Below are 27,687 nucleotides of genomic sequence, written 5' to 3' on the forward strand. Positions count from 1 at the left end.
GCATGTGGCTCTCCCTAAGCGTGTCCCACCGTGCCCGGCCCACGCAGGAAGGCCCTGCAGCGGCTCGGCACGTCCGAGGAGCAGCTCCTGGAGGCGGGCAGGCAGGAGGAGTCCGAGCTGGACAAAGCGCCCTGTCTATATGGCAGCGTGGCCCCCGACGGCTGGGGTGACCCGGAAGCACTGCTCGGCTGTGTGCGCTACGTCATCGGAGATGAGCAGAAGAAGGTCGTGTGGACCGAGCAGAGCCCCCGCTGACGGCCCCGCAGTCCCCTCCAGGGCCTGTGGGGACCTCTGAGTCCCTGTGATTTGAGCTCAGAGCCTCGCGGGCACAGCCTTGGGGGTGCTCACCACACAAGCCCAGCTCTCCGAGCATCTGCTCCCCTCTCACTGGGGTCCAACCTTGAACCCCACTCTGTGCAGGTCACAGGTGGGCATTCAAACCATCCGCCCACCTTCCTGTGCAAGCCATCTCCCCCTCCTCCAAGGCTTGGCTGCCAGGGTCTGAACCAGAGGCCTCGAGAACACGTCTGGGGTTTGGCATCTCTTGCACCCTCCCACAGCGGGAGGCCCCAGAGGTCTCCAGAAAACCACCTGTCTGACCCAATTCTTCCCTTTTGCATTTCAATGTGCCAAAGGGCTTGTTCCAAAGCCACCGAGGCAGCAGGCTGGTAGCCCTGGTGCCCCCCAAAGTCACTGCCATCCCCGCCCAGAGCAGAGGAACAGACCCCCTTGTAAGTAAGGTAACCTGGCTTTCCCAGCTTCTGATGGCTGATACCTGCTTCAGTGACTCAAGTTTGGAAAGTCGTGTGTACAAACTGGGAAATATGGTTTCCCAGCAAAGGAAACAGTATTTTCGTGGGTTTCTGCCTGGTGGCCACCATACCTGGTTCAGGGACCCACGGGGGTGTCCCGGAGAAGCCTCCCACAGACACCCTTGCACACCGGCCGGGCTCCTCCTGAGCCCGAGATCTGCCCCCTTTACCGGGCAGCCCACTCAGCCCCTTCTCCAGGGCAAAGCACCTTTCCTCCACCTCCAGGGCTCAGGAGACACATGGGCACGGTTGGGCCGAGCCCCCGGCCCCCAGCACCTGGCTTTGCCCCCTACTGTGGGGGACTGAATATCATTTTGGCAGCGGTGATCTTACTCGCCTGGACCCGAGTGCCTCAGGAAATTGCTCTAGAATTCAGGCCGGCGTGCTCATCAACAAGCCAGAAAATGACCTTCTGCGTGTTTTACTAAAATAAAAGGCTTTTACAGTGTCCTGGACTGTGGCTCTTCCTCCACGCCCCCAGGATGGCGTTGGTGGGGGAGGGCAGGGGAGAGCGGGAGCCCACCACTCAAGGGAAAAAGCCCCCGCGTTCTGGGCTTTCCAGGGAGACCTTCCGCTTTCCCAGCAGGTGGGCGCCGGGCAGGTGCGGAGCATCTGCGAGCAACTTCCGTGCCACAGCCCTGGAGTCCAACCGGACAGAACTAACCCAAGCCAGAGGACGGGCTCTTCCTCCTCGGACATTCAAAAAGGACGAGCTTGCCTCTATAGACCACAGAATGAAGTTCGGCACGTGGGGAGCCTGCCATGAATCAGCGGCCTAGTGGAAACCCAGCCAGGGTCAGGAACTTGACCGTGGGGCAGAGCCAAACAAGCCCCAGGCGTGTTCACAGATTTTTTCAAGACCAGAGGTTGATAAAAGGCAGACACCGTGTCCCTACATAGAGTGTAGTCTGAACCCTCCCGCCACCCATGTGGTACCTTGGAAGTGGGAACATCTGGGGGCTCCAAAGAATGAAGAGGATCTCAAGCCCCAGGTCCCAGCCCCTTCTCTCTGCAGGTCCCCAGCCTGACCCAGGACACGAGACCTCCTTGCCCAGGCCATCCTCACCTGTCACGGACTGGCAGACCCACCCTGTTCCAGGATCCCCTGGAATGTCTATGCTTATAGGGCTCAGACACAAGGACAGCAGTGTCCCCTACCACAGAGGGGTGAAGGACCGGGACACACGCCCTGCTCTCCCCTCCAGGCGGTGGCAGAATGACACCAGCATCGGGGAGAGCCCTCATCAGATGGGCCGCGTGGGGACCCGGTCTGGGGAGGCCATGCACGTGCCCCAGGGACGCTCACAGCTCATTGTGGAGTGGCCGGCACTGGGGGGAGAGCCTCTCCTCCAGGACGCCATCGGGAGCACACACCCAGGGGTCATGGGTCTCCCACTGCCACTTGGCCAGCTCGGTCTGCAGCAGTTCAAGAACCTGCGCATAGTGGGGGTCGGCAGCCAGGTTCCGGGTCTCGTGGGGGTCCTGGCTCCTGTCGTACAGCTCCCAACGCTCCCGGTAGTAGTAACGGTGGAGATCCTTATACCAGCCGGTGGGGCGGCCGGCCACAGTGCGGTTCAGGAGGTCCTGGAAGGTGGGCGACACGTAGAAGTCCTGGTCGATGGGAAAGGGCATCTTGAAATTGAGGTTGTGCACGAGGCGGAAGGCCTGGTGGTGCACGGAGCGCATGGGGTAGGCCATGGTGACCTCGTGGTGACTCTGGCTGCCAAAGACGGTGCTCCAGAGGGGCTCTGCCTCCAACACCGGCAGGAGGGACCGGCCCGTGAGCCGGACAGTCTTTGAGCCAAAGATGGCATAGCTCGGGTAAGGGATGGAGAACCAGTCCAAGATGGTGGGCGTGAGATCTGGAAAGGAGGTGGTGTCTCAGCACGGCGGCCCTCCAGCCACCAAGCCACTCTGACTCCAAGCCACTCTGGAACGCTGGTGGGCCACCTCGCACACCGGGTCACCAACAGGGAGGAGCCGCTGTGGGCCCCCCACATGTCAAGGTTGTCTCGGCCCTCTAGCACACGATGCCTTTAATGGTTTAACAAAAGGGCCCCAACTTGGTGATATTCAGGATCCTACCAGAATCCTTCGGATCAGTAAGGAAGCCCCCACGGAGGGGGCACAGCTATCCCTGCCCTATGCTGTGGCCACAGTGCTCCCCGACTTGTGCTTTGGGGCCAAAGGGAGATGTGGGCCCCAAGCTGCATGGGCCCTGCTGCCCTGAACCCTCAAAACAGGGGCTCCCCGGGGCCTGCAGCATGAGTATCACCTGGGAGCTTGTCACAAATGCTACTTCTCGGGCCCCACCCCAGATCTACTTCACCCGACGCTCTGGGGGTGGGGCCTGCCGGGTGGGCGTTAACAAGCGCTCCAGCCGAGGCCAGCGCCCACCAGCGCCCACCAGCGGGCCAGTGGGGAGGGCAGCAGTCTCAAAGACCGCGAGACCCAGGCTAGAATCCTAGCTCGGCGCTTACGAACTGTGGGACCTTGGGCAACTTACCTCTCTGATCCTCACTGCTGCATTTGTAGAAGGGTGTGGCCGTCCCTTCCTTGCCCAGGTGGTGTGGGCACCACGTAAGGCAGCGGGCGCAGAGCACTGCCTGGACGTGGTGGTGCTGCTCGTTCCACCTCCCCCGCCCCTGCCCGTGTGAGCTGCAGGGCCGTACCTAAGAGGCTCACGTAGGCCTCGCTGACCTGGCCCCAGCGTTTCGTGTGCTCTGGGGACGACACCAGCAAGGGCTCGGCCGTGCCCGGCCAGTACAGGTTGGTCCTGCCGCTGGGGAAGGGGATCCCGTTGTCGGATGTGAAGATCACCAGGGTGTCATTCAGGGCACCTGCTCCGCGCAGCTCCTGGAGCACGAGTCCGACCCCTGGGGGGTGCAGAGGGGACAACAGAGCTCAGCCACGGCCGGGGGCGCAAGGGCGGGAACGTGCGTGCGCTCACACATTTCTTCATTGGGCTGCTGGACCCTGCGCCCCTGCCGCCCCTCCCTCCCACCCAGCACCCCGTCCAGCAGTAGGCCAGGGATGTCGGCCATCCCTCAGCACGTCCACGTCACCCCGTGCAGCTGCTACCTGCAGACGCTGGTTTTTGTTTTGTTTTCCAGAATCTCATGCCTGTCCCGCAGGGTTAACTGGGCAGTATGGGCGGTGGCTGGAAGACAGGACTCCCTCTACGCCTGTCCCCTCCCCAGGTCACCACCTAATAGCTGTTCTCCCATTTGGAGAAGGGGTCTTTGCGAATGCAATCGTCAAGGATCTCAAGGAGATTGTTCCGAAGTGCCCAGGTGGACCCTAAATCCCATGACAAGTGTCCTTATAGAAGAGACACTGAGAAGACACCCAACAGGCTGTGTGAGGACAGGGGCAGAGAGGTGAGGGATGCAGCCAGGAGCCAAGGAACGCCTGGGGCCACCAGACGCTGGAAGAGGCAGGAAGACTGTCCTGTCCCCTAGGGCCTGCAGGGGGGACACGGCCCCGCCAACACTGTGACTTTGGAGCTCTGGTCTGGGATGGGGGCCCACGCTGGGGCATACCCCACGGTCCAGGCTCCTTGAACCCACCTTGGTCCATGCGGCCGATGGTGGTGTACTGAGCAGCCAGGTCTGCTCGGGCTGTGGGAGTGTCAGGGATGAAGTAAGGCACCTAGAGGGGCACGCGGGTACAAAGTCAGGGCTAGAACACACGGGCAGACAAGCTGGGGGAAAGGGGTGGCCAGTCCTTGAATTGGGGTAGGAGATGGAGGAGTCGGCCTTCCTTCCAGGGCCTGAGATCACCCTCCACCAGTGAACGGTTGAGCCCAGAACGTCCCTGCTTCTGGACACGTCACTTCACATCTTGACACCTCTCTTTGCCGGCCCCATGGATGGGAACCCAGATCCACTGAGTCACAGAGTCTCCTCTTAAACATGGTGAAGTCACACACCCGGGGCCAGGGCAGCCAAGTCCTCCGATTTACGAGGTGGAGGAGGAAGGGTAAGCGAGCATCTTGGAAACATGGCGAGGGGTTCCTACCAGCACATCCTGTGGGTCGTAGGTCTGCGGGGTCCAGTCTGGGATCCGCCCCATGCCGCTCTCCCCATTGCCAAACTTCTCACAGAAGGTCCCGTACTGGGGCTGGGAGTGCCCACAGCGGTGGGGGTCGTGGAAGGCAACGTAGAGGAAGAAGGGCCTGCCCAGGGAGGGAGGGGCTTAAGTCCTGAGGTCAGCCGGTGGACACGCCACCTGGCTTTCTACTCTGGGGAGCCCCGTTCTTTAGAAGGGAACACCCCTCAGCGTCGCTCACTCCTCTAGAACTGAAAGTCTCCCTGGGATCCTCCGTCTCAGGTTCCCCGTGTCTCCTCTCCTTTTAACTTGAGTTTCTGGAACCTTCCCCCCCCCCCCACTCCTCCACCTGGGGCCTCCAAGAATCCCCACTAAAGACTCTGGGATGTGCATCACAGGTTAACTGCCCAGAGGTCTGGCCGTGTGAGGGAGGGGACAGGGGCCTCCTCACACCTGTCATCCCGAGTCTGCAGGAACTTCCGGACCAGCAGCTTAATTCTGGTGATGTTCCGCCCCACCTGGAGGATGGAGCCATTCTCCTCCGTGTACGCAAATTCAAACGGGTACACCGTCTCGGGCCCCACATGCTTCTTCCCAATGATGCCTGGAGGTGGGGACATGGGCCTGCCAGAGTCCCGGAGCTATCCCACTGTCCTCCTTTCCCTTCCCCGCCCCCACACCCCACGGCCCTGGCGTGGCCTCTATGAGATCAGCCCAGGCCCTTGTTCTCACGGACCCAGGGCCCAGGGAGAAGGCCCCGGGCCTTGGGTGCTCAGAGCACGTGACATGGGCGGAGGGTGGCTCAGGACCAGGCCTCACCCCACCAGGGCACGAAGCCGCTCACCTGTGCGAATGCCGGCTTGGCCAAGCAGCCTTGGCAGGCTCCGCACCTCGTCGAAGGAGTTGAAGTGGTGGACGTCCTGGTGTAGGCCGTACATCCCGTTCTGATGCTGCGGCAGAGATGCCCGTGAGGCGGGATCCCGCCCTGCCTGCTCCCACTCTCCCCACGGCTCCTCAACCCGGCCCTTCCTGGGCCCCCGGGGAGACCCCGGCAGCCAGCATCCTGGGAGAGTCTCACCACCTCTCCTGGGCCCCACCCCGTTCATGGGATACCAGCAGGAAACACGACAGACTGGGAAAACGTACCCGTAATTAGGAGTGGTTTTTATTTTCTTCTCGTCTACCTGTACTTCCCAACTTTTTTGTCATGAGTACGTACCATGGTGGGAAAAAGGGCAGCAGACCTCTATTAACTGGATCTTTTACAGTGCAAAAAAAGAAAATAGTCGACTCATCACAAAGTCAGACTACAAAAAGACGTAAGGTGCGATGGGGCAGCCCTGTCCTCACTCCTGTGGCCCACGGCTGCCCAAGGAGCCTTCCGGGGGGGTAGGGGGGGCACAGGCCACAGCTTCCTTTTCCATGTGCGCCTCGGTCTCTCGGATGGGGACGCATAGGGCACAGCGGCTCACCGTCAGAGGATGTCACGAGGCAACAGGTCCAAAGTAAGTACCTGCGTCCCCACGTTCATAGCAACACTACTCATCACAATCACGGGTAGGAGCAACCTAAGTGTCCACGGACAGATGGACGGGTAAACAAAACGGGCCATACCCACAGGACGGGACGCTCATCAGCCCTTTCAGCCACGAGAAGGAAGGCTGTTCTGTGCTACAGTGTGTGGGGACCTGAGGGGCACTCTGCTCAGTGCGATAAGGCAGTCACAAAAGGACACACACTGTAGGACTCCCCTAGAGTAACCAAGTTCAGAGAGACAGAGAGGCGATGAGCAGTTGCCAGGGGCCAGGGGAGGGGAGCGGGGAGCAGTGTTAACGGGCACAGTGCTTCCGTTTGGGAAGATGAAGAAGTTCTAGAGGTGGACGGATGGACGCATGGCTGCACAACAGTGTGAATGGACCTGATGCCACTGAGCTGCACATCTGTGAACGATTAAAAGGGTAAGTTCTACGCTCTGCGTATCCTAGCAGAGCAAACACGGAGGAAGTGCTTCACAGGGCACCTCTTACCTGCACTCAAGCTCCTGGACGATATCGTAACACGAGTTAACGCTGAGCAAGTGCTTTACGTATAAACCACGAGCTTGGCCAACCCCATAACGATTCCATGAACGAGGTATTATCATGACCCCATTTAACAGGTAAGAAGATCGAGGTGCACAAATAGTGCTTTGCTCACAGTCACACAGAGCAGTGGAGCCAGGGCTCATGGTGGGCAGGTGGTGGGGAAGAGAAGGTGAGCACATCCCAGGAGAGGTCAGGGAGGGGCTCTCCCTCTCCCGCGCCCTCCTCCTGCACCCCTGCGGCCCTCACCTGGGGCAGGCCAGTGAGCAGACTGGCCCGGCTGGGAGAGCAGCTGCTGACGGAAGTGAAGGCATTGCGGAAGATCAGGCTGCGGCGGGCCAAGGCGTCCAGGTGAGGGGTGCTGATGGCACTGTTGTTGTAGGTACCACTCTCAAAGCCTCCGTCATCCGCTGAGGAAGGCAGAGACACTGAGGCCGTGGTGGCCTGGGCCAGTGAGGTCCACGCAAGTGGGATACCCAGATGGGCATGACCCAAGCGGGCATGACATCTAGGCGGCCTGACACCTGCCTGGGACTGATACCCGGGGGTCATGACACCCAGAGGGCATGATACTCAGGTGGCCCTGTTAGCAAGTGGGCACGATTGGGCAGTCCCGAGCTCGGCAGACGCTGCATGAGGATGCGGTTTCTGCACCTGTGTCCCCAGCAAGGAGATGCTGATGGGAGCCCTTAGGGGAGAACTGTTTTATGCTACAATCAGCTGCAAGGCCTGGTTGGAGACCACAAAGTTAATCAGAGAGCGCGTCTGGCACAACGCCAGACCTCAAAAGAGGAAAGAATAGGGTTGTCTTATGACAGCTGGAGCCCTGGTCACCAAGTCTCGTGAACAGCTGGGCACTAGAGGAACTTGTGATTTCCGGGAAGGGCTGGGGTTAGGGGAGAGGGCAGGGTGGGCTGTGCTTTTCTGCAGGAAGGAGATCTGAGCCGCAGGGCTCCCGGGTTTGAAAACGCAAGGGCAAACTTACAGGGTTACACCGCTGGGGAGGAGAGGAGAGCGGGGCGTCCCGGGCACGCAGCCACGTCTCTGGGGACTTGGGCATCAGCCCCTCTTCCAGCATCCCCTCTAGGGACTGTACAACACTGCGTTCTGGAAAACCGCCCAGCTTCCCGAGCTGGGCGCCCTGGCTGATCTGGGCACGGGTAGGGGTGGGGGGTCAGAGCCGGGGGCAGGACTCGGGTGCTGAAAGCTGGCCGACCCGCGGTGGGTGAGGCCGCCCCTGCCTCCCTCTCCAAGAAGCCGACCACGAAGGGTCTGGGGCAGCGGGAAGCGCAGACGCGAAGGGCTGCAGGGCTCGCTGGCTGGGGCGCACTCACCGAGGATCAGCAGCACGTTCCGGGGGCGCGCCCGGTGCAAGCGGCAGAGGACCAGGGCCAGCAGCAGCACCCAGCAGGTCGGCCCTCGGCGGCGCATGGCGGCGGCTCAGCCCCGCCCCGCCCCGCCCCGCCCGCGGTCACGCGTTCGCTGGCCCCGCCCCCCGGTGGTCACGCGCGCCCAGGTCCCGCCCCCGGGTGATCACGTGCGCTCCAGGCCCCGCCCCTCTCTCCTCCCTCCCGCTCCCTTTGAGGTTTCTGCGGACCCCGCTGCGGCGACACCCGGAGACCCCAAGCTGCGGCGCCCGGTGAGTCCACGGCGGGCGGGGAGCGGGGCCTGCGGCCCGGGGCGGAGTGGGCGAGCTTCGGGGGACGGGCCGGGGTCGCCGGGGGTGGCGCGGAGCTCGAGGGTGCGGGCTCCTCCCGCGGGGACCCTTCCCCACTGTGTCTCTACCGCGTCCCCACCAGGTCCCCGCCGCCCTCGGCCTTGCTGGACTGGTCAGCTGGCGTGGGGTCCCCCTAGACCGCAGGGTCCGGGGCAGGCGTCCTCGGGGGTGGGAGGCGGGGTGTGTCCAGAGCCGGTTAGGGGGGTGAGGGGTGGTATGCGGCCGGCTCTGCGCGCGGGGGGCGCCAGGACCCTAGAGGATGCTGCGCGTCCTGAATTAATGGCCTCGGACGCTCTCCCAGAGCCCGCTAGAGTCTCTGGGCGCTGCTGTAGGGACGGGAAAGCCACAGGTGGGGGGTGGGGCACGGCGCGGCCTCAGGGTGGGAGACCCCCAGCCGCCAGCGCCGCAGTGGGTGGAGTCCGCCGTGCTACGCACTTGGAAAGCCTGGGGTGCTCATGGCTGCAGTCTCCCCCCCGCCCCCGCGCACACGCCCCCAGCCGGACGAGGGTGCCCCCGTGGATCCTGCTACTCCTCGCACTGCTCCCCGCTAAATTCCTTGGGGAGCGAAAGAGAAGAAATACAATTTTTCGGGAGGAGAAATATACTGTTTCATTAGTGTTTTAAGTTTCTCATTGAGAAATCGTATACCGTATTCTTCCTGGGAAGTGTCCGTGGAAAGGAGGCAGCTGGTTGGGGCAGCTGGGGTTCAGCGAGAGCAGCGAGCAGGGGCCAGGGTGGGGGATTACCTTTTCTTGAGGCCCGTTCTGCACAGGTTTGGCTTCTTTTCAGAACATCTGGCTTAGACCCCCTGGGGGAGACAGATGTGCCTCTCCTGAGGGCCCTAGACCCCGCCCTATTGCTGCATTCTCCCAAGCCCAGACCCTGACTGCTGGTCTTGTGGCCCCCATGCCCACCCCAGGCATGCTGTCTTCTGTGAAGGCGTTGGGTCAAGCCAGGCCCCCGGGTGCCAGTATGGCCCCCCAGACCCACTGCTGCTCCCCTGCGGCCGTGCAGAGGCGGCTGCCCATCCTGGCTTGGCTGCCGGACTACTCCCTGCAGTGGCTGAAGATGGACTTCATCGCTGGACTCTCGGTTGGGCTCACAGTCATTCCCCAGGCGCTGGCCTATGCTGAGGTGGCTGGACTCCCGCCCCAGGTGAGATGGCTGCCCCGGCCGCCGCCCCCACCCCAGCCTCAGCAACTGCCCAGAAGCAGAGTAGGAATGCCTCACCCCCCCTCCAGACAAGCGGTGCGCCAGAACTCCAGCCCCGTGGGGCCTCAGAGGTCTTGGTGTACTGTCTATAGCACGTGACTGTCTTGGGGCAGATGCACGCCCCCGTAACCCGCGAGGCACTGAGCTAGTTCTGGGTTGTCCGAGGGGGCCAGCAGGATGACTCACCATGGGCTCAAGGACACTTTCTTAGACTCACAGACTGAGACAAGCATCCAGGCCTTTGCGACCCTGCTGGCACCCAAGTGGGGTGCGGTAGAAAAGAGGCCCCTAATCGCCGTGGGTCTGCACCATGGCTAACGGGGTGAGCGCTTTGCCCTGTGTGCGCTGCTGTGCCCGTAGTCACAGCGGCCCCCACAGATCCTGTGCTCAGACATCTCCCCCCGGGACTCTGTAGGCCCCCCGTGCACCTCGTTGATGCTCAGTGCTGTCTCCCCACCAGTATGGCCTCTACTCTGCCTTCACGGGATGCTTCGTGTATTTCTTCTTGGGCACCTCCCGGGATGTGACGCTGGGCCCAACGGCCATCATGTCCCTCCTGGTCTCCTTCTACACTTTCCACGAGCCCGCCTATGCTGTGCTGCTGGCCTTCCTGTCTGGCTGCATCCAGTTAGCCATGGGCTTCCTGCGCTTGGGTAAGACTGTCGGGCCTTCCTGCCAGGGGGTACCCAGGCACCTGCCTCCTGGGGATGCCCTGGCCCTCAGCCTTTCCATCTTTGCCTCTAAAGGGCTGTTCCTGTGCGTGTGTGAAGGTGGGGGGGTTCTCCTCAGCCCTCCGCTATTCTGCTTAGAGGCCAAGACACTTGGGGAAGTGTCCAGGGCCTCAGACCCTACCCTCCCTTCCCCGCTGTCCAAACCTGTCCAGACAGGGTGTGTGGTCCAACAGTGCTTAGCCCCAGTCCCCCCAGACCACCTCTCCCAGCCCATATCCACCCACGTTCTCTGGGACTGGTGGTCCCAGCTCAGTATTCCCTCTTGGCTGGCCAGGCTTTCTGCTGGACTTCATCTCCTGCCCCATCATCAAGGGTTTCACATCCGCTGCCACCATCACCATCGGCTTCGGGCAGATCAAGGTAGGCACGCTGGTTGGCGGCCACGCCCCTCCTGGGTAGTAGGACCGAGGCTGGCTTCCCTACGTGTGGGCCAGTTCATGTTTTGCTCTTCCAGAGCTCAGAGCACAAGGTGCTCGAGTGGGTCTCCATCAATTCCGGGAGCCCTCGGGGGAGATGCTGGGTGGTGGTGGGACCGTACGACAGGTAACTGGGGTGACTGGTAACAGCAGCCCCACCCCTGTTGGAGCTTTGGGGCCAGCATGCTTGGTCCGCCTCACCGGGCGATTCCGTTCTGCTGCCTTCCCTCGGCCTCTTAGGCCGTCAGCATACCATTAACGTGTTGAAGAGCAAATTATTCCTCCATGCTTGTTTAGCTAGGTGATTTTATTTTAATGTTTTTTCCCTCAGTTTCTGTTCAGGATTTTTTCTTTAAGATTTCATTTATTTATTTAAGAGAGGGAGCACACGCACAAGTAGGGGGAGGGGCTGGGGGAGAGAGAGAGGCAGACTCCCGCTGAGCAGGGAGCCCGATGCGGGGCTCAATCCCAGGACCCCGGGATCACGATCTGAGCCGAAGTCAGATGCTTAACCAACGGCCACCCAGGCATCCCTCTTACAGATGATGTTTTAAACAGAAATATAAAGAGGCAAGGCATTTGAAAAATACTGAACAGAGGGGCTCCTGGGTGGCTCAGTCAGTTAAGCATCCGACTCTTGATTTCGGCTCAGATTGTGATCTCGGTCCTGGGATTGAGCCCCCTGTGGGGCTCCATCCTTAGCGTGGAGTCTGCTTGAGATTATCTCTTTCTCTCCTTTTGCTCCTCCCCCGCTTGCACTTTTTCTTTCTCTGAATAACCAAGTAAATAAAACCTTTAAAAAAAATCGGTAAAAAATATCAGAACCAATCATCATCAGTGAGCCGAGGACATCATTTATTCTGATTGGGTGTTAGGTTCCCGAAGGGCAGGTATGGTTTTGCTTGCGGCTGTGGCCACCCAGCCCCGAGCTTTGTACGAAAGGAGGTGAGTGCTCAGCTGGGTGTGCAGAACGGAGCTGAGCCAGACTGTACAGCCGCCTGAGGGCCCACCCCCGTCTCAGGGCCTGCCGTCAGCACCGCTCCTCTCTAAGGCATGGTTCCCGTGGCCAGGCTCTGCTCCGGGCTGGCCCGGGAGAGCCTTCCTGAGGGAGGTGGACTGAGAGTCAGGGACGGGGGGGTGTGAGCGAGAGGAAAGGAGCAGACCCTTTCTGCATTCCTACTGTGTGCCGGATGCTGGGTTAAACCCTCCCTTGTCTCGGATTGTCCTGATGCCTCCGGGAGGCAGGCTCATCATCATCTGCACGTAGAGAGGCGGGAATTTGTTAGGTGTGGGTGGACACGGTTTGTGTATGCTATACACACGTATGTCATGGTAAGCTCAGCAAGTGTTGTTTCGTGGGATGGTCCATTGTTTATTCTGGAAACAATATCTTTCCTTTTTGGTGTCAGGAATGTTCTTTTATGCAGTTGTAACACATAGAAGATAGCTTCTTTATGTACTCGTGCTTGGCAATGCTAGGTTCCCTAAATCTTTAACACCTCGGTTGAGTCATGATAGCCATCTGAGAGCCCTAGGCCAGCGTTGGGGTCAGGAGTGGGGGGTTCTCCTGACCGGCCCTGGCAGGAGCCCCCTGGGTCCCAGAATTCTGTGTTTCCACACCGGTGTCTGTCCCCATTCGGGGCTGTGTGCATGGGTTTTGGGATCCTTGGTCTGCACCTCAACCACCCCACTAACACTCCCCACTCGGTGTCAAGTGGGATAAAGAACTAAAACACAGAGGAGAGCCCCTTCTCCCCTCCAAGGACCCTGCCTGCCTGCGCCCCCGCAGCGGTCCTTCCCTGGAGGCCCTCAGAGCCCCTGGTGGTTCTGCCCACAGCTCCACTCATTTTCCTTCTGCCGGGGGCAGTGCCCGGCAGGTGGGCCTCTGGCCAATGGCAAAGGGGGGCAGGGCCCGCACTGAATGAGGGCAGGGTGTGTCAAGGGCAGTGGGGCCCACGGGGCAGGCAGGCAGTGACCCTGGACCCTTGATCAGGACATGGCTGCTTTGAGATCACCCAGACTGATTTTTCTCACAAAGGAGAATTACTCACCAAGAGATGTCTTTGACCACAAACATGAAATGCCTCTTCTCCCGAGGATAATTCTGCTCTCCTGCCCCTGGGGGCTTTGGGAATGGGCAGATGGTCTCCAGAGAGCCTCTAGATGTGCCCCCAAGGAAGGGGGCCGAGATGTGCTGAGATGTTGTGGGGGAAGGTTGTCTAATCCAGTCTCTGTTTGGACAGAACCTCCTGGGACTGCAAGATATCCCGAGACAGTTTCTCCTGCAAGTGTATCAGACCTTCCGCAAGGTCGGAGAGACCAGGTACCTGCCGGCTGTGTGGTCCCGCTCTTGGTTCCGGAGCCCCTCTCCAAGGCCCCGCCCCATTTCCCGCTGCGCCCCCCCCCCCCCCAGGTGGCATGTACTCCAGTCCCCTGGGGCCTGGCCGCCCAAACAGGGTCCCAGAGCAGCACCACAGGGGAGCGGGTTAGAAACGCAGACCCTCAGCCCTGCCCAGCCCTGCTGCATCGATTGGGGTTCAGCAGCAGCCCCAGGGAGTGGGTGTGCACCCTGAAGTTTGAGAAGCTCTGCCCCGGGGCCTGAGAGCCGGTTAGCGTGCCCCTCCTCACAGCCTCCGTGGGTGGTAGGAGTGGGAGGGCCACAAGCAGAGGAAGAGTAGCGGTCTCTCTGAAGGTTTGTAGTTCAGTGAGGAGAACACAGGGCACGGGGGAGGCAGGTGCAAACAGAACGTGCAGGGAGAGAGGATGAGAGCCAGACCGCCGCTTCTGGGGCTCCTTCAGATGAAGGGCCTCTCCCAGAGGGCAGACAGGAGATGCTTCTAGAGGAGCGCAGCTGGAAGCCAGGACCTCTCCTTGGCTGGAGGAACAAAAGGATGCAGTGATCTGGAGGGAGCTGCTGGGGGGAGGGGGTGGGACACCTGTGACCGGCTGTCTTCTCCTCCGCTTCTGATCAGCTGTGAAGCTTCCCGGGGCTGAATCCATCTGAGCCAGGGGCTCCCTGGCCCAGGACGTGCAGCCTGGTGGGGGGGGGGGTCCTCATCGGGGGGGCAGGGGAATTGGAGACTGACGGGTCAGAGAGCCTCACAGGCAGTGAGAAGTGAACCTTCTGGAACGGATGAGGCACCCGAAGCCACAGAGCTACGTGGCTGTAAATGTGAGCCGTAGCCCTACCGCCGTTGTGATCTGGGCCTCGACTCCCAGGCCTGCGTGGTCGCTGAGTGCTGAATCAAGTCTTGAAGGAGAACAGGGATGCATGTGTCTTGGGAAGAAGCGAGCAGAGCAGTCGAGAGAGAGGCTCTCTGGCAGAAGGGGCGATGGAGGGGCAGAGGTGTCCGCCCCGGGCTGGCCTGGGCGTGACCGGCGTCTGTCCGCAGGGTGGGCGATGCCGTGCTGGGGCTGGTGTGCATGGTGCTGCTGCTGGTGCTGAAGCTGATGCGGGACCACGTACCCCCCGTGCACCCCGAGATGCCCCCGGGCGTGCGGCTCAGCCACGGGCTGGTTTGGACTGCCACCACAGGTGAGCGGTGCTCCGGCCGAGGACGGGCCACAGCCATTCTGCACACCGGGGTGCACCCCGCGAGATTCTCCTGTCGCTGGGCTGGGCGTGACCTGGGCACTGGATATTGAAACTTGCCAGCAGGCTCTGATCCACGGCCAGGGTGCAGAACGGCGTTTAGTAGCAGGAGTTCTCAAGCACAGGCGATTTCCACCCCCGGGGACATTTGGCAATGTCTGGAGTCGTTTCTGGTCGAGACTACTGGGTGGGGCTGTCATGGGCACCTGGTGGGGAGAGGCCAGGGAGGCCCCCGAACACCTGCAGTGCACAGCCGATGGCGAAGGATGATCTGGTCCAGAATGTCAATGGTGTGAGGCTGGGAAGCCCTGGCTGGTCCCCGAGGGAGAAATCACATGGATCACATGCTTCTGTTTGAGTCACGCAGCTCTGAGCCTGGGTTTCCCATCACACAAATGGGTAGCAGGGCCCTGGGCCTTTCCTGCGCCCCGGAAGGTTGTAAACAGCTAAAATAGTTGTAGTCCTGATGACAACATCCGTGATAAGAGTGATGCGGCCTTTTGAGAGCTGGGTCGGTGATGGGGCTCATATTCTGGGAAGAGATATCACCCCCATTTAAGAACCCACACAGGGGCACCTGGGGGGCTCAGTCCGTTACGCGTCTGACTCTTGGTTTTGGTTCAGGTCCTGATCAGGTGGGATCGAGCCATGTGTTGGGTTCCGCACTCAGTGGGGAGTCTACTTGGGATTCTCTCTCCCTCTCCTGCCCCTTCCCCCTGCTCGTTCTCTTTCTGTCTCAAATAAGTAAATAAAATATTTTTTAAGATTTTATTTGTCAGAGAGAGCACGAGCACAAGCAGGGGCAGAGGGAGAAGCAGTCTCGTAAAGAGAGCAGGGAGCCTGACACGGGGCTCGATCCCAGGACCCTGGGATCATGACCTGAGCTGAAGGCAGACGCTTAACGACTGAGCCACCCAGGCGCCCCATAAGTAAAATCTTAAAAAAAAAATAGGAAAGAGGGCAGCACAGCTCAGGCAAGAGCCGAGAGGCGGGACCCGAGGTGACCAGTAGACGACGTGTGTGTCACTGTGGGCCTGTCCCGCCATCTCACATTTGCTGTGGCATCATGTGCTCATGCCTGCCCCTCGGTCGCTGGTGTGTGTGCTGTTTCCCAGGCTGCAGTGATGGGGGTGGTGGCTGGGGGCGGGTGTCCTGCTTCCCCGGGTGTATTTACTGCCCCAGTTACCCAGAGGAGCCAGATTTCACCAACGGGTCTCCCTTCTGTCCTAGCCCGCAACGCCCTGGTCGTCTCCTTTGCCGCCCTGGTCGCATACTCCTTCGAGGTGACCGGATACCAGCCTTTCGTTCTAACGGGGAAGACCACCGAGGGGCTCCCTCCAGTCCGGATTCCGCCCTTCTCAGTGACCACAGCCAATGGGACAGTTTCCTTCACCGAGATGGTACAGGTGAGTGGAGACGGGGAGCCAGGCCTGCCAGGTGGGGCTGAGGTGGCCTCTGGGCCTGGTTCCGTGCCTCTCATGCATCTGCTTCGTAACAAGGAGCTCTGAGCCCGGCTAGGACCGCTGAGTCCTCGGGACCGAGGGCCTCTGGGTGCAGGGACAGGCACAGAAGGGTCTGGGCCCGACCTCAAAGGACACCACGTTTAGTTGCACAGTGGACACTGGCAGAGCAGGGATGTGTCCTGTGCTCTGCTCTGCATCCGGCCCCGCGTCTGAGCTCCCGGCCTTGCAGCTGAAGCACAGCATCCGGTCAGACGCGGAAGAGCGCGTGCCAGCCTTGGTGGGTCACTGCCTGGCCGGCCCCTTCTCGCCTTCCCCGGAGGCCCGCTCACTGTCCCTCTCTCCTCTCTCAGGACATGGGTGCTGGGCTGGCCGTAGTGCCCCTGGTGGGTCTCCTGGAGAGCATCGCGGTGGCCAAGTCCTTCGGTAAGATGCCCGCCGTCGGGGCCTCCTCGTGGTGTCCCGGAGCCGGCCTTGCCTGCCTGCTCTCTCGCTTGCTCTTACGTGCTTTGGTTTTTAACAGCTTGAGTTTTTATCCAAGTAACACATGCTTGTGTTTTTAACAAAAAAACGTGTAGTGAAAGTGGATTTATGACAAAAACCCCCATGTAGCGGTGGCTGGTAACGTGTGCCAGCCTGCTGTCCGGAAGGAGAAGGCCCTGCGTTTCAACGCCTTCGCCTTGTGGCGTAATCGTGCCCCCCCTCGGGCTGCCTCCCAGGGGCTCGCGGAGTTTGATCGATCGCATCTCGGGGTGAGATGCCGCGGCGTCCACCCGCTGGACACGTGCGGTTAAATAACTTCGTGGGTCGTAGTGAAACGTAGTAGGTCAGGAAGGGATACGTTTTAAGTCTGTCTTCAGTTTTGATATAATTTATGTCATTGAAAGCTTTTACCTAATAGGTAATAATGGCCGTATTTAATGACAGGTTCCCAAAATTCCTAAAAATTTAGCAATGCGTTCTTTCCAGCTGGCTGAGCACCCCTGGCCTGTGCTCTCCCCACCCCCAGGGAGGCCGGGACACAGTAATCTAGTTAAGTGCCTATTTGTTCGCCCAGAGCTCGGATTCCTCCGTCAGAGCTGAGGCTGCTCCATCCCTCAAGTGTCCACTCCCTTGGGTCTGCGGGGCGTCCGGCTTTGTGTTGTGCGCGTGGATGGCATTTTCCTTTCGTTCTACGATGGTTACGCTCTTGTCGCACTGGGGTACAGGTCGATTCTAAAGGTGAAACCCAATAAAGGGCATGCACGTCGCCGTACCTACATGGACCGGATCTGGTTGTGGCAGCATCCCAACCCCCCCGTCCTGCCAAGGAGACTCGTGCCTGATGCGCATTCCGAGGGCCCATCCCTGTTAACCACCAGCTGCTCTGGGTCCCGACGAACGTTCCGATCAAGCCTTCCTCGTGCAGCTTCTGTTTTTCTGATGATCTTTTTCCGGGTGGGGAGTTTTGGGCGTATTTTGGAGTCTGCGTCTTACAGCGTTCATGCCTCTTGTGACTTTAAAATTGTCTTCTTCTGAAATCACTTGATGTCCCGTCCTAACTCGTAAGCTTGTCATTCTCCGAAACCAGGGTTGGAGAACCACAGCCCGCGACCCAAGAGTAAGAGTGGCTTTTACGTTTTTAAACATTCGAAGAAATTTCCAAAGATGAGGATTTTGTGACACACGAAAAGCGTGTGGAATTTGCATCGCAGTGTTTATATAAAGAGGTGTTCATGGAACACGGTCTTGCTCACGTGTTTTCAGGTCCCCACGGCCACTTCCAGCTACGACACGCGCCGACTCGTCGCGACAGGCCGTGGCCCGCAGCGCCTGCAGTGTTCCCAGCTGGCCCTTCCCAGAAACGTTCACCCGCCCTGTGTCCCCGCTGCAAGCTTGCCGGCCCCTCTGTCTGCACGGCCCCGGCTGGGACCTCTGGTCCTCGGCACTTGTAGTCAGGGTTTAGTTTCAGACTTTCTCCGCTTCTCACAGAAGCAGCGTGTGTTTGTGGTAGGAAACGTCCAAAGTGCCGAAACGTAGAAAGGAGCGAATCGCTTGCGATGTCCACCGCTCCCCCGCTTATCTACGGTTCACGTCTGTCTGCTTTTCGTGTGACACAGCGACACAGACGTGTATGCTCGCGTACGCACACGTGTTTTATACGTGTTCACGTGCTGTATTTACGACAAGGAGACGGTGCTGTGGGTAGAGGTTTATAATCTGTGTTCTCGGTTCATGAATATTTTCTTAGTGGCGTCGTATGTCCAGTGACGGTGTTTTCATTGTCCTTTCTCTTTAGCTTCTCAAAATAATTACCGCATCGATGCCAACCAGGAGCTGCTGGCCATTGGTAAGCCCCCCGCGGCGGCTCTCTGAGGCCGAGATGCTTCTGTGCGGCTCGCCTGAGCTGCGCAGGTCGTAGGGATGGTCGCGGTGAGCTTCAGGGAGCAGAGGTGGCCCTGAGTTGGGCCCTTTGAAAGCCTTGTGTGGAGTCATCCTTACGCCTGCAGACGGTTCGGTGTAATCCCTGGGAGCAGCCGCTAAGGTGTGGCGCCCGTGCCGACCGAGGCTTGTTAAGCGCTGGCTCCGTACCCGGCCCCGAGGCCCGTAGCCTTGTGCTGTGTCAGGGAGCGCCGGAATGTCCCACCTGGGGTCAGATTGCTGAGGAACGTGGCCAGGCGGGACCTGCTGGTCGAGTGGGACCTTGACTGCCCTGGCCCCCCGCCCCGGGGCCTTCCTCCAGGCCGGCAGGTGGCTCCGTGAGGACTTGGGGAGGGCCCACTGTGGACGGATCTGTGCCCGGCGTCCCAGTTTTGTTTTGTCTGACCTCTCTGGTGATTCGTTCTGAGGACGTGACATGAATCTTAAATTCAGTTGTCATGACCGCTTTTAATTTTGTGGACACCAGGCCTGTCTGTTTTTGCTTCCTGCCCCTGGTGAGGTGGGGGCATGGGTCGGAGCGGGCAGCAGCCCCGGGTGCCTTCCCAGCGGAGTCCACGGGAACCTCCCCCGTTACCACTTCACCTTGCGGCAGCTGTTTGGACCCGAGCCACTGGCTTTCCCAACAGCAGAGGGCGTGGGGCCCCAGGATGGGTCACAGGAGCTTTGGGGGGGCTCCTCTCTGAGCCCGTGGTGGCGGGCATCACCTGGGTGGCTGGTGAGGTGGAGTTAGCCGGGCCTGGCTCGCCCCCAGGCAGAGGAAGTCTGTAGACTGACCTTCCCCACACTCAGTAGTAGCAGTTCCGGGTAGGAGTCCTGGGAGCCTCTCCGTTCCATTTCCGCAAATAGCATAGGACTCCTCTGCTTCTCGGCAGTGATGGGCAAGGAGCAGTCACGAAGCTGAGGTTCTTAAGGTGGACACGTGGACCCCAGGGGCTGCTGACCCGGGGTGTAAGAGAGGCCAGGCAGCTCTCCAGCAGCCACGTAGCAAGAGGCCTCCATCGACCCTACAGAACACCGCACGGGGAGGGATCCACACATCCCCGCTCCTCAAGCAGTAGGGCCCCTGACCTGAGTCTCGAGGGGCCATCGTAAGGAGTCAGGGTGACCACGTGTGGTCCATGCATGGCCTTTGCCACGTCCACCGATGTCTGTCCTGCTCTCGCGGCATGTGCTGGGCTGTGGGACCCGAGAGGGCCTGGCTCTGAGCGGGCCCCACCCTGAGCTGTCTCAAGCCGGTCTTGGACCTGTGACCCCACTGTGGTGTTTGTGAAGGTGCCAGGGTAAGCCAGATGCTGGCAGGGTTCTGTCAGGTGTGGGTGGGTCAATGTAACGGGGTGGACACTTACTAGCCATGACCTCCTGTCCCAGCTGGTCCTCTCATGAGAGAAGTGTGGGTCTGAAGGAACTCGGGTACGGCGGGTGGGCAGCTGGCTGCCAGGCAGTCTTAAGTGTCCTTGGTCCCTCCTGGGGAGGTGGGTTCCTCTCCCTGTTACACGTGGGAAAAGGTGTATTTAGCTCACCAGGGCAGGGCCGGGGCCAGAGTTATGTTACAGTGAGGGTCAGTGAACTTGGCAGAGATCATGGTTTGTTCTTCCTTCCCGGAGACAGACACACGGACATAGACATAGGACCCTCCTGGGTGATTCCTTTGGCCTTCTATCTTTTGTTTCCTTTCTGGTTTCTGGCCTCCCTTCCCCTGCCACCCCCCATCTGTTTTAAACCCCTCTCCCTCCTGGATAAACCCCTTCCTTCTGCTTTCTCCCCAGGCCTGACCAACGTGCTGGGCTCCCTCGTCTCTTCCTACCCGGTCACAGGCAGCTTTGGACGGTGAGTGACCATGTCCTTCCTTCCCTGTGCCTCAGGGGGCAGGGGGAAGTCCCAGCCCAGGCCAGACGGTCCGCGTCCACCTCTAAGAGCCTGCCCGGTCCTTGGCCACGTCTCGATGCCACTTCGTTCTTCTCTGGGGCAGAAGTCTGCCCATGCCGGCAGCTGGGGCAGAAGAGATCCCTAGATCAGCGGTGTCCGTGGGAGGCAGGAGTGGGGCTTGCTCTGCTGTCCTTCACCATGATCTCATGTGGTTTTCTCTGATAGCCCCGAGCTGTATTCCTAAAATGTTCCCAGCATGTGGCAGTTCCTGCATCTCGTGGCAGAGTGCATTCCCAAAGGAAGTGGGGGCAGGAAGCTCCGCACTCTGCCTGGAGAAGAGGGGGGTGGGTCACGCACAGCCTCGCAAGGCAGGGGGCAGGACAGAGGGTGACCTGGGGCTGAGAAGAGGCAAGGGGGCATCAGCTAGCGGGGCCCAAGTACCCGGAACCGCTGGCCCCACCCCGTCTGAGTACCAGACCTCCCCGACACGCCCACAGCACGGCATCCGAGGGGCTCCAGGGCATACTCAGTGTTCCCCCTGTAAATAGGAGTCACAGCGGGGCCTCGTCAGAGTTATTGGAGGTTACACGGAGGGTGCGCACAGCAGTGCCGGGGCCGCTCGTGGAATAAAAGCTCGGTTTCCTTGATGTAACTTCTCAGCTGTTTCTGCTGGACGAGCCGTGCGTCAGGCTCGCCGGGTCTGTGCCCCAGGTCCGGCACGGCACCTCGTGTGTGATGGTGCGTCCTTAAGGAAGGAGGTCCCTGCCCAACTGCGCAGCAGCGAAGGGAGACTTGGGCTTTCTGTGGGCGTGTACAGACGGACGGACGTATTTCCAGAGGACGTGCCGGCGGGCACAGGTCACGGCCAGGGTGGTGGGGAGCGCGTGCGAGGCAGAATCCTCACTGTCGCGGAAATCAGGTGGCCGTTCCTCTGTGGTCTTCACGGTGGCAGAGGGAAACGTGGGCCCAGGACCAGTTCTTCGGCAGAGATTCGGGTCTGAATGCAGTTTTCCAAACAGACAAAAGGAAAAAGGAAAGTTGAAAAGGCAGAACAGCCAAGTTCACTTCCAGATTTGCCCTGGCAGGAGCTTGCAGTCAGAGTCTGGTGTTTCTCTGCGTTGACGAGCGCACGCGTGTATGTGCGTGTGCGTCTGCGTGTGGGAGATGCCAGGGTTTTAAGCGGGATGTCGCCCCACTCGAAGGTGTCACCGCGTCTCTCCTTGTCCGTGACACAAGGGTCATCCTTTCTAATGGCAGCGGGGAGTGGATGCGTTTCCTCGAGCTGCCATGACACGGGCTGGGGACATTTATTTCCTCCCCTGCTGGAGACGGGAAGTCTGAGGTCAGGGTGCTCCTCAGCGTCTCCCCCTTACGTGCAGTGTCCGCGGGGCCCCGATGTCCCCTCGTTGCTCCTGTCCCGGGAGACCCGCCTCCCCTGCGCTTCCAGGCTCCCACAGCCACTAACGGCGTCTGTCGCCTTGCAGGACGGCTGTGAACGCCCAGTCGGGGGTGTGCACCCCAGCGGGGGGCCTGGTGACAGGTGAGCACCCCCCCATTGTGCCCGGAGCGTGTGCGGGGGCGCGGCCGGAGGTCACAGGTGCCCCATTTCCCCGCAGGAGTTCTGGTGCTGCTGTCGCTGGACTACCTGACCTCGCTGTTCTACTACATCCCCAAGTCGGCGCTGGCTGCCGTCATCATCACGGCGGTGGCTCCGCTGTTTGACACCAGGATCTTCGGGACGCTCTGGCGCGTGAAGAGTACGCGCCCTCGCCTGTCTCTCTCTCTCTCTCTCTCTCTCTCTCTCTCTCTCTCTCTCGCACACGCGTGCGCGCATCCTGGGTTCTTCCCCCGCTGCCTTCCGGGACCCAGGTGGTAGGGCTGGAGCTGGGCATTATCCTTGTTCTGGGAGGGGGTCCTGGGTCAGGGCTTCCTTCAACTCCTCTGGCCGAGGAGCGCCCAGACCAGCTCCATGCAGTGCTGAGCGAGTCTGCAACTCACAGGGTACCCCGCTGCTCGTCCTCTTCCCCTCCCTCCTTCTCTCCACCCCCTTCCCCTCCCCCCTCCCCTCCCTCCTTTTCTCCACCCCCTTCCCCTCCTCTTCTCCACCCCCCTCCCCTTCCTCCTCCTCTCCACCCCCTTCCCCTCCCCCTCCTCTTCTCCACCCCCTTCCCCTCTCCCCTCCCCTCCCTCTTCCTCTCCACCCCTTCCCCTCCCCCTTCTCCCCTCCCTCCTCCTGTCTACCCCCTTTCCCTCCTCCTGCACCCTTACCGCCCTCTTTTCCTCTTCTCCTCCCCCTCCTCTCCTACACTCCTCCCCCTCCTCTCCTATACTCCTCTCCCTCCTCTCCTACACTCCTCCCTGTTCTCCTTTCTCACTTCTCCTTTCCACCTCCATTTCCTCCTCCTCCCCTCCACTCCTCCCCTTCTCCTCCTGCACTCCTCCCCATCCTCTTCTCTCCTCCACTTCTCTCCCTGTTCCTCTGCACCTCCCCTTCCCTCCTCCCCCTTCTCCTCCTGCACTCCTCCCCATCCTCCTACACTCTTCTTCCTCCTCCTCCTCTCCACTTCCCCACCTCCCCTCTCCCTGCATTGCTGTTCTCTTCTTCTCTCCTCCTCCGCCTCTTCCCCCTCAGCTCTCTTCTCCCCTTTCCCAGTTCCAAGCCCAGCCAAGCTGGGGGGAAGATGGGAGACTTCCGAGGTGACCAGTGTGTCCGACAGAACAGTCCCCAAGTCCCCCCCAAGCTTACCGAGGGGGGACTGCCCCTCAGCTGGACCGCTCTCTCCCAGGGCTGGACTTGCTGCCCCTCTGCCTGACGTTCCTGCTCTGCTTCTGGGAGGTCCAGTACGGCATCCTGGCCGGGACCCTGGTGTCTGTGCTGATTCTCCTGCACTCCGTGGCCAGACCCAAGATGCAGGTACCAGCCTATCCATTCTCCCTGCAAGAGGGATCCGCTGGCCTTGGGGGGCCTGGTGGGGTGAAGGTGCCGTACGCTTCACGCGCCCGCTCGTCAGCTCTGCGCTCCCCTCACTTCTGTCGGTCTGGGTGGGGGCCTCCTGCCTGGGCAGGCCACCCTAGCCGAGCTGCCAGGTCGGATGTGCCTCCAGGACATACAGGCTTGCCCCTCCTCTGTCCCCCTGTCCCCAGGTGTCAGAGGGGCCGGTGCTGGTCCTGCAGCCAGCCAGTGGTCTGCACTTCCCCGCGGTGGAGGCCCTCCGGGAGGCCTTACTCACCCGGGCCCTGGAAGGTACGTGGGCCAGGATGAGGTGGGCTGCAGTCACCCCCAGCTCCTGCCGCTGACTCCGCACCCCAGTCTGCTGCCTCAGGACCCCAAGGCCCTGTCCTCAGCTCTCGGGAGCTCGCCCACTCCTGGGTCCAGGACGTTGGGTATCTTGGAGTGGTGTGTGTCCGCATGCAGCACGGGGGGCTGTTCCCAATGTCCGTTCCTAAATACCCATCCCTTTCTCTGGGGAGTTGGTATTTAGGGGAGAAAAGGGGGCCTGTTCGTCTTCTGAAGGAAACTGCTGCTCTCTGCAGCCGTCGGGGATCCTGCCGCCCCTGCCCGCCCCCTCCCTGCGGGGGGATGGAGCTCTGATGGCCTCACCGTGCCCCAGGCCTCTGGCCAGGGCTGCGTGCCGCCGCCCGGGCCCCGTGTGACCGGCTGGCCCCCGTCTCCACAGCATCCCCCCCGCGCTGCGCGGTTCTGGAGTGTACGCACGTCTGCAGCATTGACTACACCGTGGTGCTGGGGCTCGAGGAGCTCGTGGGGGACTTCCACAGGCACGGCGTCTCCCTCGCCTTCGTCGGCCTGCAGGTGGGTGTCGTCACCGGCCTGTGAGTCGGTGTTGTTATCCTCCCCGGGGCAGGACGCAGGCGCCGAGGCCGGAGAAGCTGCGTGACCTGCCCAAGGTCACATGCGAGGGTGCTGGGCGCCCCGGCTCCAGAGCTCACTCCTGTTACATCCTTTGTTCTGTTCGCAGAGAGCTCGTTTTTGTGTCTCTCAGAGAATAATCACTTTAAAAGTCTCCCTTCTCTAGCATAGCCGAGCGGCAGTTTCTTCTCTCCGTTTGCCTGAGCGGAGGTGAAGCTGTCCCTGCCGGGAGACTGGGGGAGGCCGTGACACGCGGTGGCGCTGGGCCGGGGGGCCTGCCCCAGCCCACCCGTGCCTGCGCGCTGCAGCAGGGGCACCCTGCCTGGAATTAGAGTTTCTCTGCCCCGCAGGTTCCTGTCCTCCGTGTCCTGCTGTCCGCCGACCTGAAGGGTGTCCAGTACTTCTCCACCCTGGAAGAGGCAGGTGGGTGCAGGCCGAGCCATTGGAGAGACCCACGGCAGCGCAGCGCGCCCACAGCCCGCGGGATGGGGGGCAGGACCGCAGGACCGAAACTCAGCACCAGGAGGGTCAGGGGGTCGGGCGCCCCAGTGCAAGCGTGGGGAGCACGGGTGCGGCACGGTGGGCGACGCGGAGGGCACGGTCAGGGCTCTCCTGTGATGGGAGTCGCTGTAGGGGGTGTATTACTCACGTGCGGCGTCCGCTCCGTGGATGCACAGGCCTCACGTGCGCGGGGATAGCCAGAGGCGATGTGGAACGTTTCCATCATTCCAGAAAGTGCCGTCAGTCCGTTCTCATGACCCCCACTAGGGGTAGCCGCTGTTCGGGTTCCTTCCCTCATGGGTCAGCTCTGCCTGTTCTAGAATGTCACGTAACTGGGATCAGAAGGACTCTGTGTCTGATTTCTTGGGCTTAACGGGGTGTCGTCGCTGGGAGCAGCTCACATGCCGACCCACAGGAGACGGGGAAGAGACGTGGCCCGGCCATGCTGGGGGACCACGCGGCACTAAGGAAGGGTCATCGGGCATGGACAGTGATGAGGCGCTGACCGGGACTTAGGCGGAACCTTGCCCGGGCTGGGGGTGCTGGCCGGGGGGACCCCAACTCCCTGTGCACCAGGACTCTGAAGCGCCGGCTCTTCACTCCATCCTGGGACGTGACCCTTCTTCACTTTACCTCTTTTGTGCTTGCACGCCTCGTATTTTCTGCAGAGAAATACTTGAGGCAAGAACCAGGGACCCAGCCCTACAACGTCAGCGAAGACTCCGTTCCGGAGCACAAGATCGCCCTGCTGAAGGCCTGATGGGGGCGCTGATGGGCGTCTGATGCCTGGGGAGTCTTGCGGAAGGTTCTCCACGCTGTGATGCCGGATGCTGCCCTATAAACGCCTTGGCCCGAGGGCTCTGAGCTGGTGACCCCCGAAGGAGGAAGGAAGCCATGCATGCATCGAGATCCACAGGTGGGACTCTTTGGCTTTCTTTGGGGTGACTGAAAAATCACCTCCCTTCTGTTCCCTGTGCGGGAACCTTTTTCTGAAGAACAGTTTGGAGAGAGCCTTCTAGAACGACAGACCTGTGAGAAGAAAGGGGCAGGATTTCCACCTGGTCCAGGGGAAGGGCCCTCACAGCCCAGCCCCTTCCTGGCTACGGGGGGCGGTGGGGTTGGGCAGCTCCGAGGAGGGTTCCAGTCTGGGTGGCGGCGTCTGTCCTGCTGTGGGGAAGGAAACCGAGATGTGTGAAATGACTTGACGTGTCTGTGAAAGATAATTTTGTCAGTGTTTTTTAAATTAAAAAAGCAAGAGCTTTGCTGTTTTTGTAAAAACCGTAAATGCTTATTGTAAAACGTACAGGAAATCCTCTCTTCCATCCACTTGGGTGGCAGTCCAGGCCCCCTCCCCCCACCCCGTCTGTACGTCAGCATGCGGGTGTGTGTCCCCAGCCGCGTGTGGATGGGGTCATTGCATACATGGTGCTCTGTGACCCATACTTTCATGCAGTCCTTGCTGTGAATGACTCATTGTGATAATAAATAGAGAATACGTGATTTGCAGTATCTGCAACGTGCTTTATTCTGTGTCTGTGTCACAATGGACTCCCCGAGACTCTGCGTGTGGACTTCTCTCGTCCCAGGTGTGTATACCTTTCCACCCCTGCCGTCACAGCCAAGGAACGTTGGGCTCCCGGGCCTTCTTCGAGAAAGAACTCGGTGTGCGGGTAGGCCCCGTGGAGCTCCCCAGCATTCCCACCAAGACATGTTCTGGCCCCCTGACCAATCCCCACCCCTGAATCTGCATTTCCTTACCTCGAGCAGCTCTCTCTCTGCACAAACGAGCATGTCCTGGAGCCCTGTGCGCTGGGCCACCCCTGCCCAGGGCCCCGTGGAGCATCCATCCAGTGGTTCCTGGCCCCCAAGCCAAGCACGCCCCTTCTTGAGCCAAGAGACCTCCCATTCGCAGAGGAGGCGGATCTGTTGGCTCTGTTAGGACCTGGGCTCTAGGATCTTCACCCAGAGCCGCACCTGTGACTCGGAATCCACTCCAACAAAGCCCGAGCGTGTCTGCCAGGAAGCAGATCCAAGGATGGTTAGCACAACCTCATTAGCAATTTTAGAAAATGAAAGCAAGCTGAATGTCTCCATTTAGGAATGTCTTAGCCACGCAACACACGCGCTGGGATGCTGTGCGGCAGTTAAAGGAACAGGGTGGAGCTGTGCATCTCTACACACTGGTGTCTGAAGAAAAAGAGCAAGTTGCAGAGCGATGCTCATCTTAAGAGACATTTGTGTGAACACACCCACGGAACGATGCGGCGATGTCTGTATGAGTTTAAAAAAAGTCCTGGAAAGATACACATCAAACTGATAAAAGGAATTATGTTGACGTTACACTGCTTGGGTTGATTTTAACCATCTATGAGTGGTTTAATTTCTCAACGATACATTAGTATATAGTTAAAAATTAAATTATGGCTTAAAATTAATTTATATTACTATAAAACATAATTAAATTATACACTTGTTAAGTTTAAAATTAATTTATAATTTATTAAATTATGAACTTACTAAATTTATAATTAAGTTATAATTAAAACTTCATTTCAGAAAAAGAGAAAAGACTGGAATGGACCACGGTGTGGAAGGACTTTGGAATTCGGTGCCCGAGGATGTGGGGCTGGGTGGTCAGCAGACGCGCCCCCCCGGGCCTCGGCCTGTGCCCCAGGGCCCGCGGGGCGGGGCTGACGGTGCTGCTGGCTGGTGTAGTCGCCTACAGCTGGCTGGCGGGGTGACGGTGTCCCCCGCACCAACACAGTCCCAGCCCCTCTGGGGAGCGTGGCCATGTCCCTGAGATGTGCGGTCACACTGTGTCCCCGACATTCATACGCTGACTTGAAGTACCTGACTCCCGGTACCTGAGAATATGCCTTTATTTGGAGATAGGGTCATGGCAGGTGTAATTAGTTAAGTGAGTCCATCCTGGAGTAGGATGGCTCATCCGTATGGCTCAG

General features: G+C 60.1%; 3 protein-coding genes across 6 annotated transcripts in view; 2 read left to right on the forward strand and 1 right to left on the reverse strand.

Annotated features, from left to right (window-relative positions):
• Positions 1-755, forward strand: part of CARD14 (caspase recruitment domain family member 14) — a 28,263-nt gene extending 27,508 nt beyond the window's left edge. Inside the window, exon 24 of the mRNA XM_078066227.1 lies at positions 48-755. Within this exon, the coding sequence (XP_077922353.1) occupies positions 48-255 (208 nt within the window). The 3' untranslated portion in view covers positions 256-755. The remainder of the gene's footprint in view (positions 1-47) is intronic.
• Positions 756-1,217: 462 nt separating this feature from the next.
• On the reverse strand, positions 1,218-8,401 carry SGSH (N-sulfoglucosamine sulfohydrolase). Of its 4 annotated transcripts, XM_078066228.1 has the most exons (9): positions 8,278-8,377; positions 7,929-8,093; positions 7,193-7,353; positions 5,707-6,802; positions 5,316-5,466; positions 4,833-4,989; positions 4,382-4,463; positions 3,485-3,688; positions 1,218-2,674 (listed from the first exon to the last, which is right to left on the reverse strand). In XM_078066228.1, the coding sequence occupies exons 4-9, from the start codon at positions 5,966-5,968 to the stop codon at positions 2,115-2,117; spliced, it is 1,416 nt and encodes a 471-aa protein (XP_077922354.1). In that variant the 5' UTR covers positions 5,969-6,802; positions 7,193-7,353; positions 7,929-8,093; positions 8,278-8,377; the 3' UTR covers positions 1,218-2,114. The 4 variants fall into 4 exon arrangements, with proteins under 4 accessions (XP_077922354.1, XP_035923286.2, XP_035923289.2 ...); XM_036067393.2 differs by lacking the exon at positions 7,929-8,093 and having other exon boundaries at positions 5,707-5,812; positions 8,278-8,401; XM_036067396.2 differs by lacking the exons at positions 7,193-7,353; positions 7,929-8,093 and having other exon boundaries at positions 5,707-5,812; positions 8,278-8,381.
• Positions 8,402-8,484: 83 nt separating this feature from the next.
• SLC26A11 (solute carrier family 26 member 11) lies at positions 8,485-26,227 on the forward strand. The gene is made up of 17 exons (XM_036067391.2): positions 8,485-8,582; positions 9,580-9,815; positions 10,333-10,525; positions 10,878-10,963; positions 13,263-13,342; positions 14,412-14,554; positions 15,842-16,017; positions 16,425-16,497; positions 18,350-18,400; positions 20,259-20,319; positions 21,843-21,898; positions 21,975-22,115; positions 23,145-23,272; positions 23,503-23,602; positions 24,036-24,169; positions 24,577-24,649; positions 25,396-26,227. The coding sequence occupies exons 2-17, from the start codon at positions 9,582-9,584 to the stop codon at positions 25,485-25,487; spliced, it is 1,821 nt and encodes a 606-aa protein (XP_035923284.1). The 5' UTR covers positions 8,485-8,582; positions 9,580-9,581; the 3' UTR covers positions 25,488-26,227.
• The last annotated feature ends 1,460 nt before the right edge of the window (positions 26,228-27,687 follow it).

This window comes from Halichoerus grypus, chromosome 2 (genome assembly GCF_964656455.1).
Source record: "Halichoerus grypus chromosome 2, mHalGry1.hap1.1, whole genome shotgun sequence".
In the NCBI taxonomy this organism is placed as follows: Eukaryota; Metazoa; Chordata; class Mammalia; order Carnivora; family Phocidae; genus Halichoerus; species Halichoerus grypus.

Excerpts from the sequence above, each read along its gene's own strand:
- SGSH (XM_036067393.2), bottom strand. The coding sequence starts at position 8,374 with ATGCGCCGCCGAGGGCCGACCTGCTGGGTGCTGCTGCTGGCCCTGGTC. Across the intron at positions 4,990-5,315 it reads CTGCAGACTCGGGATGACAG|GCCCTTCTTCCTCTACGTTG; the intron begins GTGTGAGGAGGC and ends CTCCCTGGGCAG. Across the intron at positions 4,464-4,832 it reads ACGACCCACAGGATGTGCTG|GTGCCTTACTTCATCCCTGA; the intron begins GTAGGAACCCCT and ends GTGCCCCTCTAG.
- SLC26A11 (XM_036067391.2), top strand. The coding sequence starts at position 9,582 with ATGCTGTCTTCTGTGAAGGCGTTGGGTCAAGCCAGGCCCCCGGGTGCC. Across the intron at positions 13,343-14,411 it reads CGCAAGGTCGGAGAGACCAG|GGTGGGCGATGCCGTGCTGG; the intron begins GTACCTGCCGGC and ends GTCTGTCCGCAG. Across the intron at positions 18,401-20,258 it reads CCAGGAGCTGCTGGCCATTG|GCCTGACCAACGTGCTGGGC; the intron begins GTAAGCCCCCCG and ends CTTTCTCCCCAG.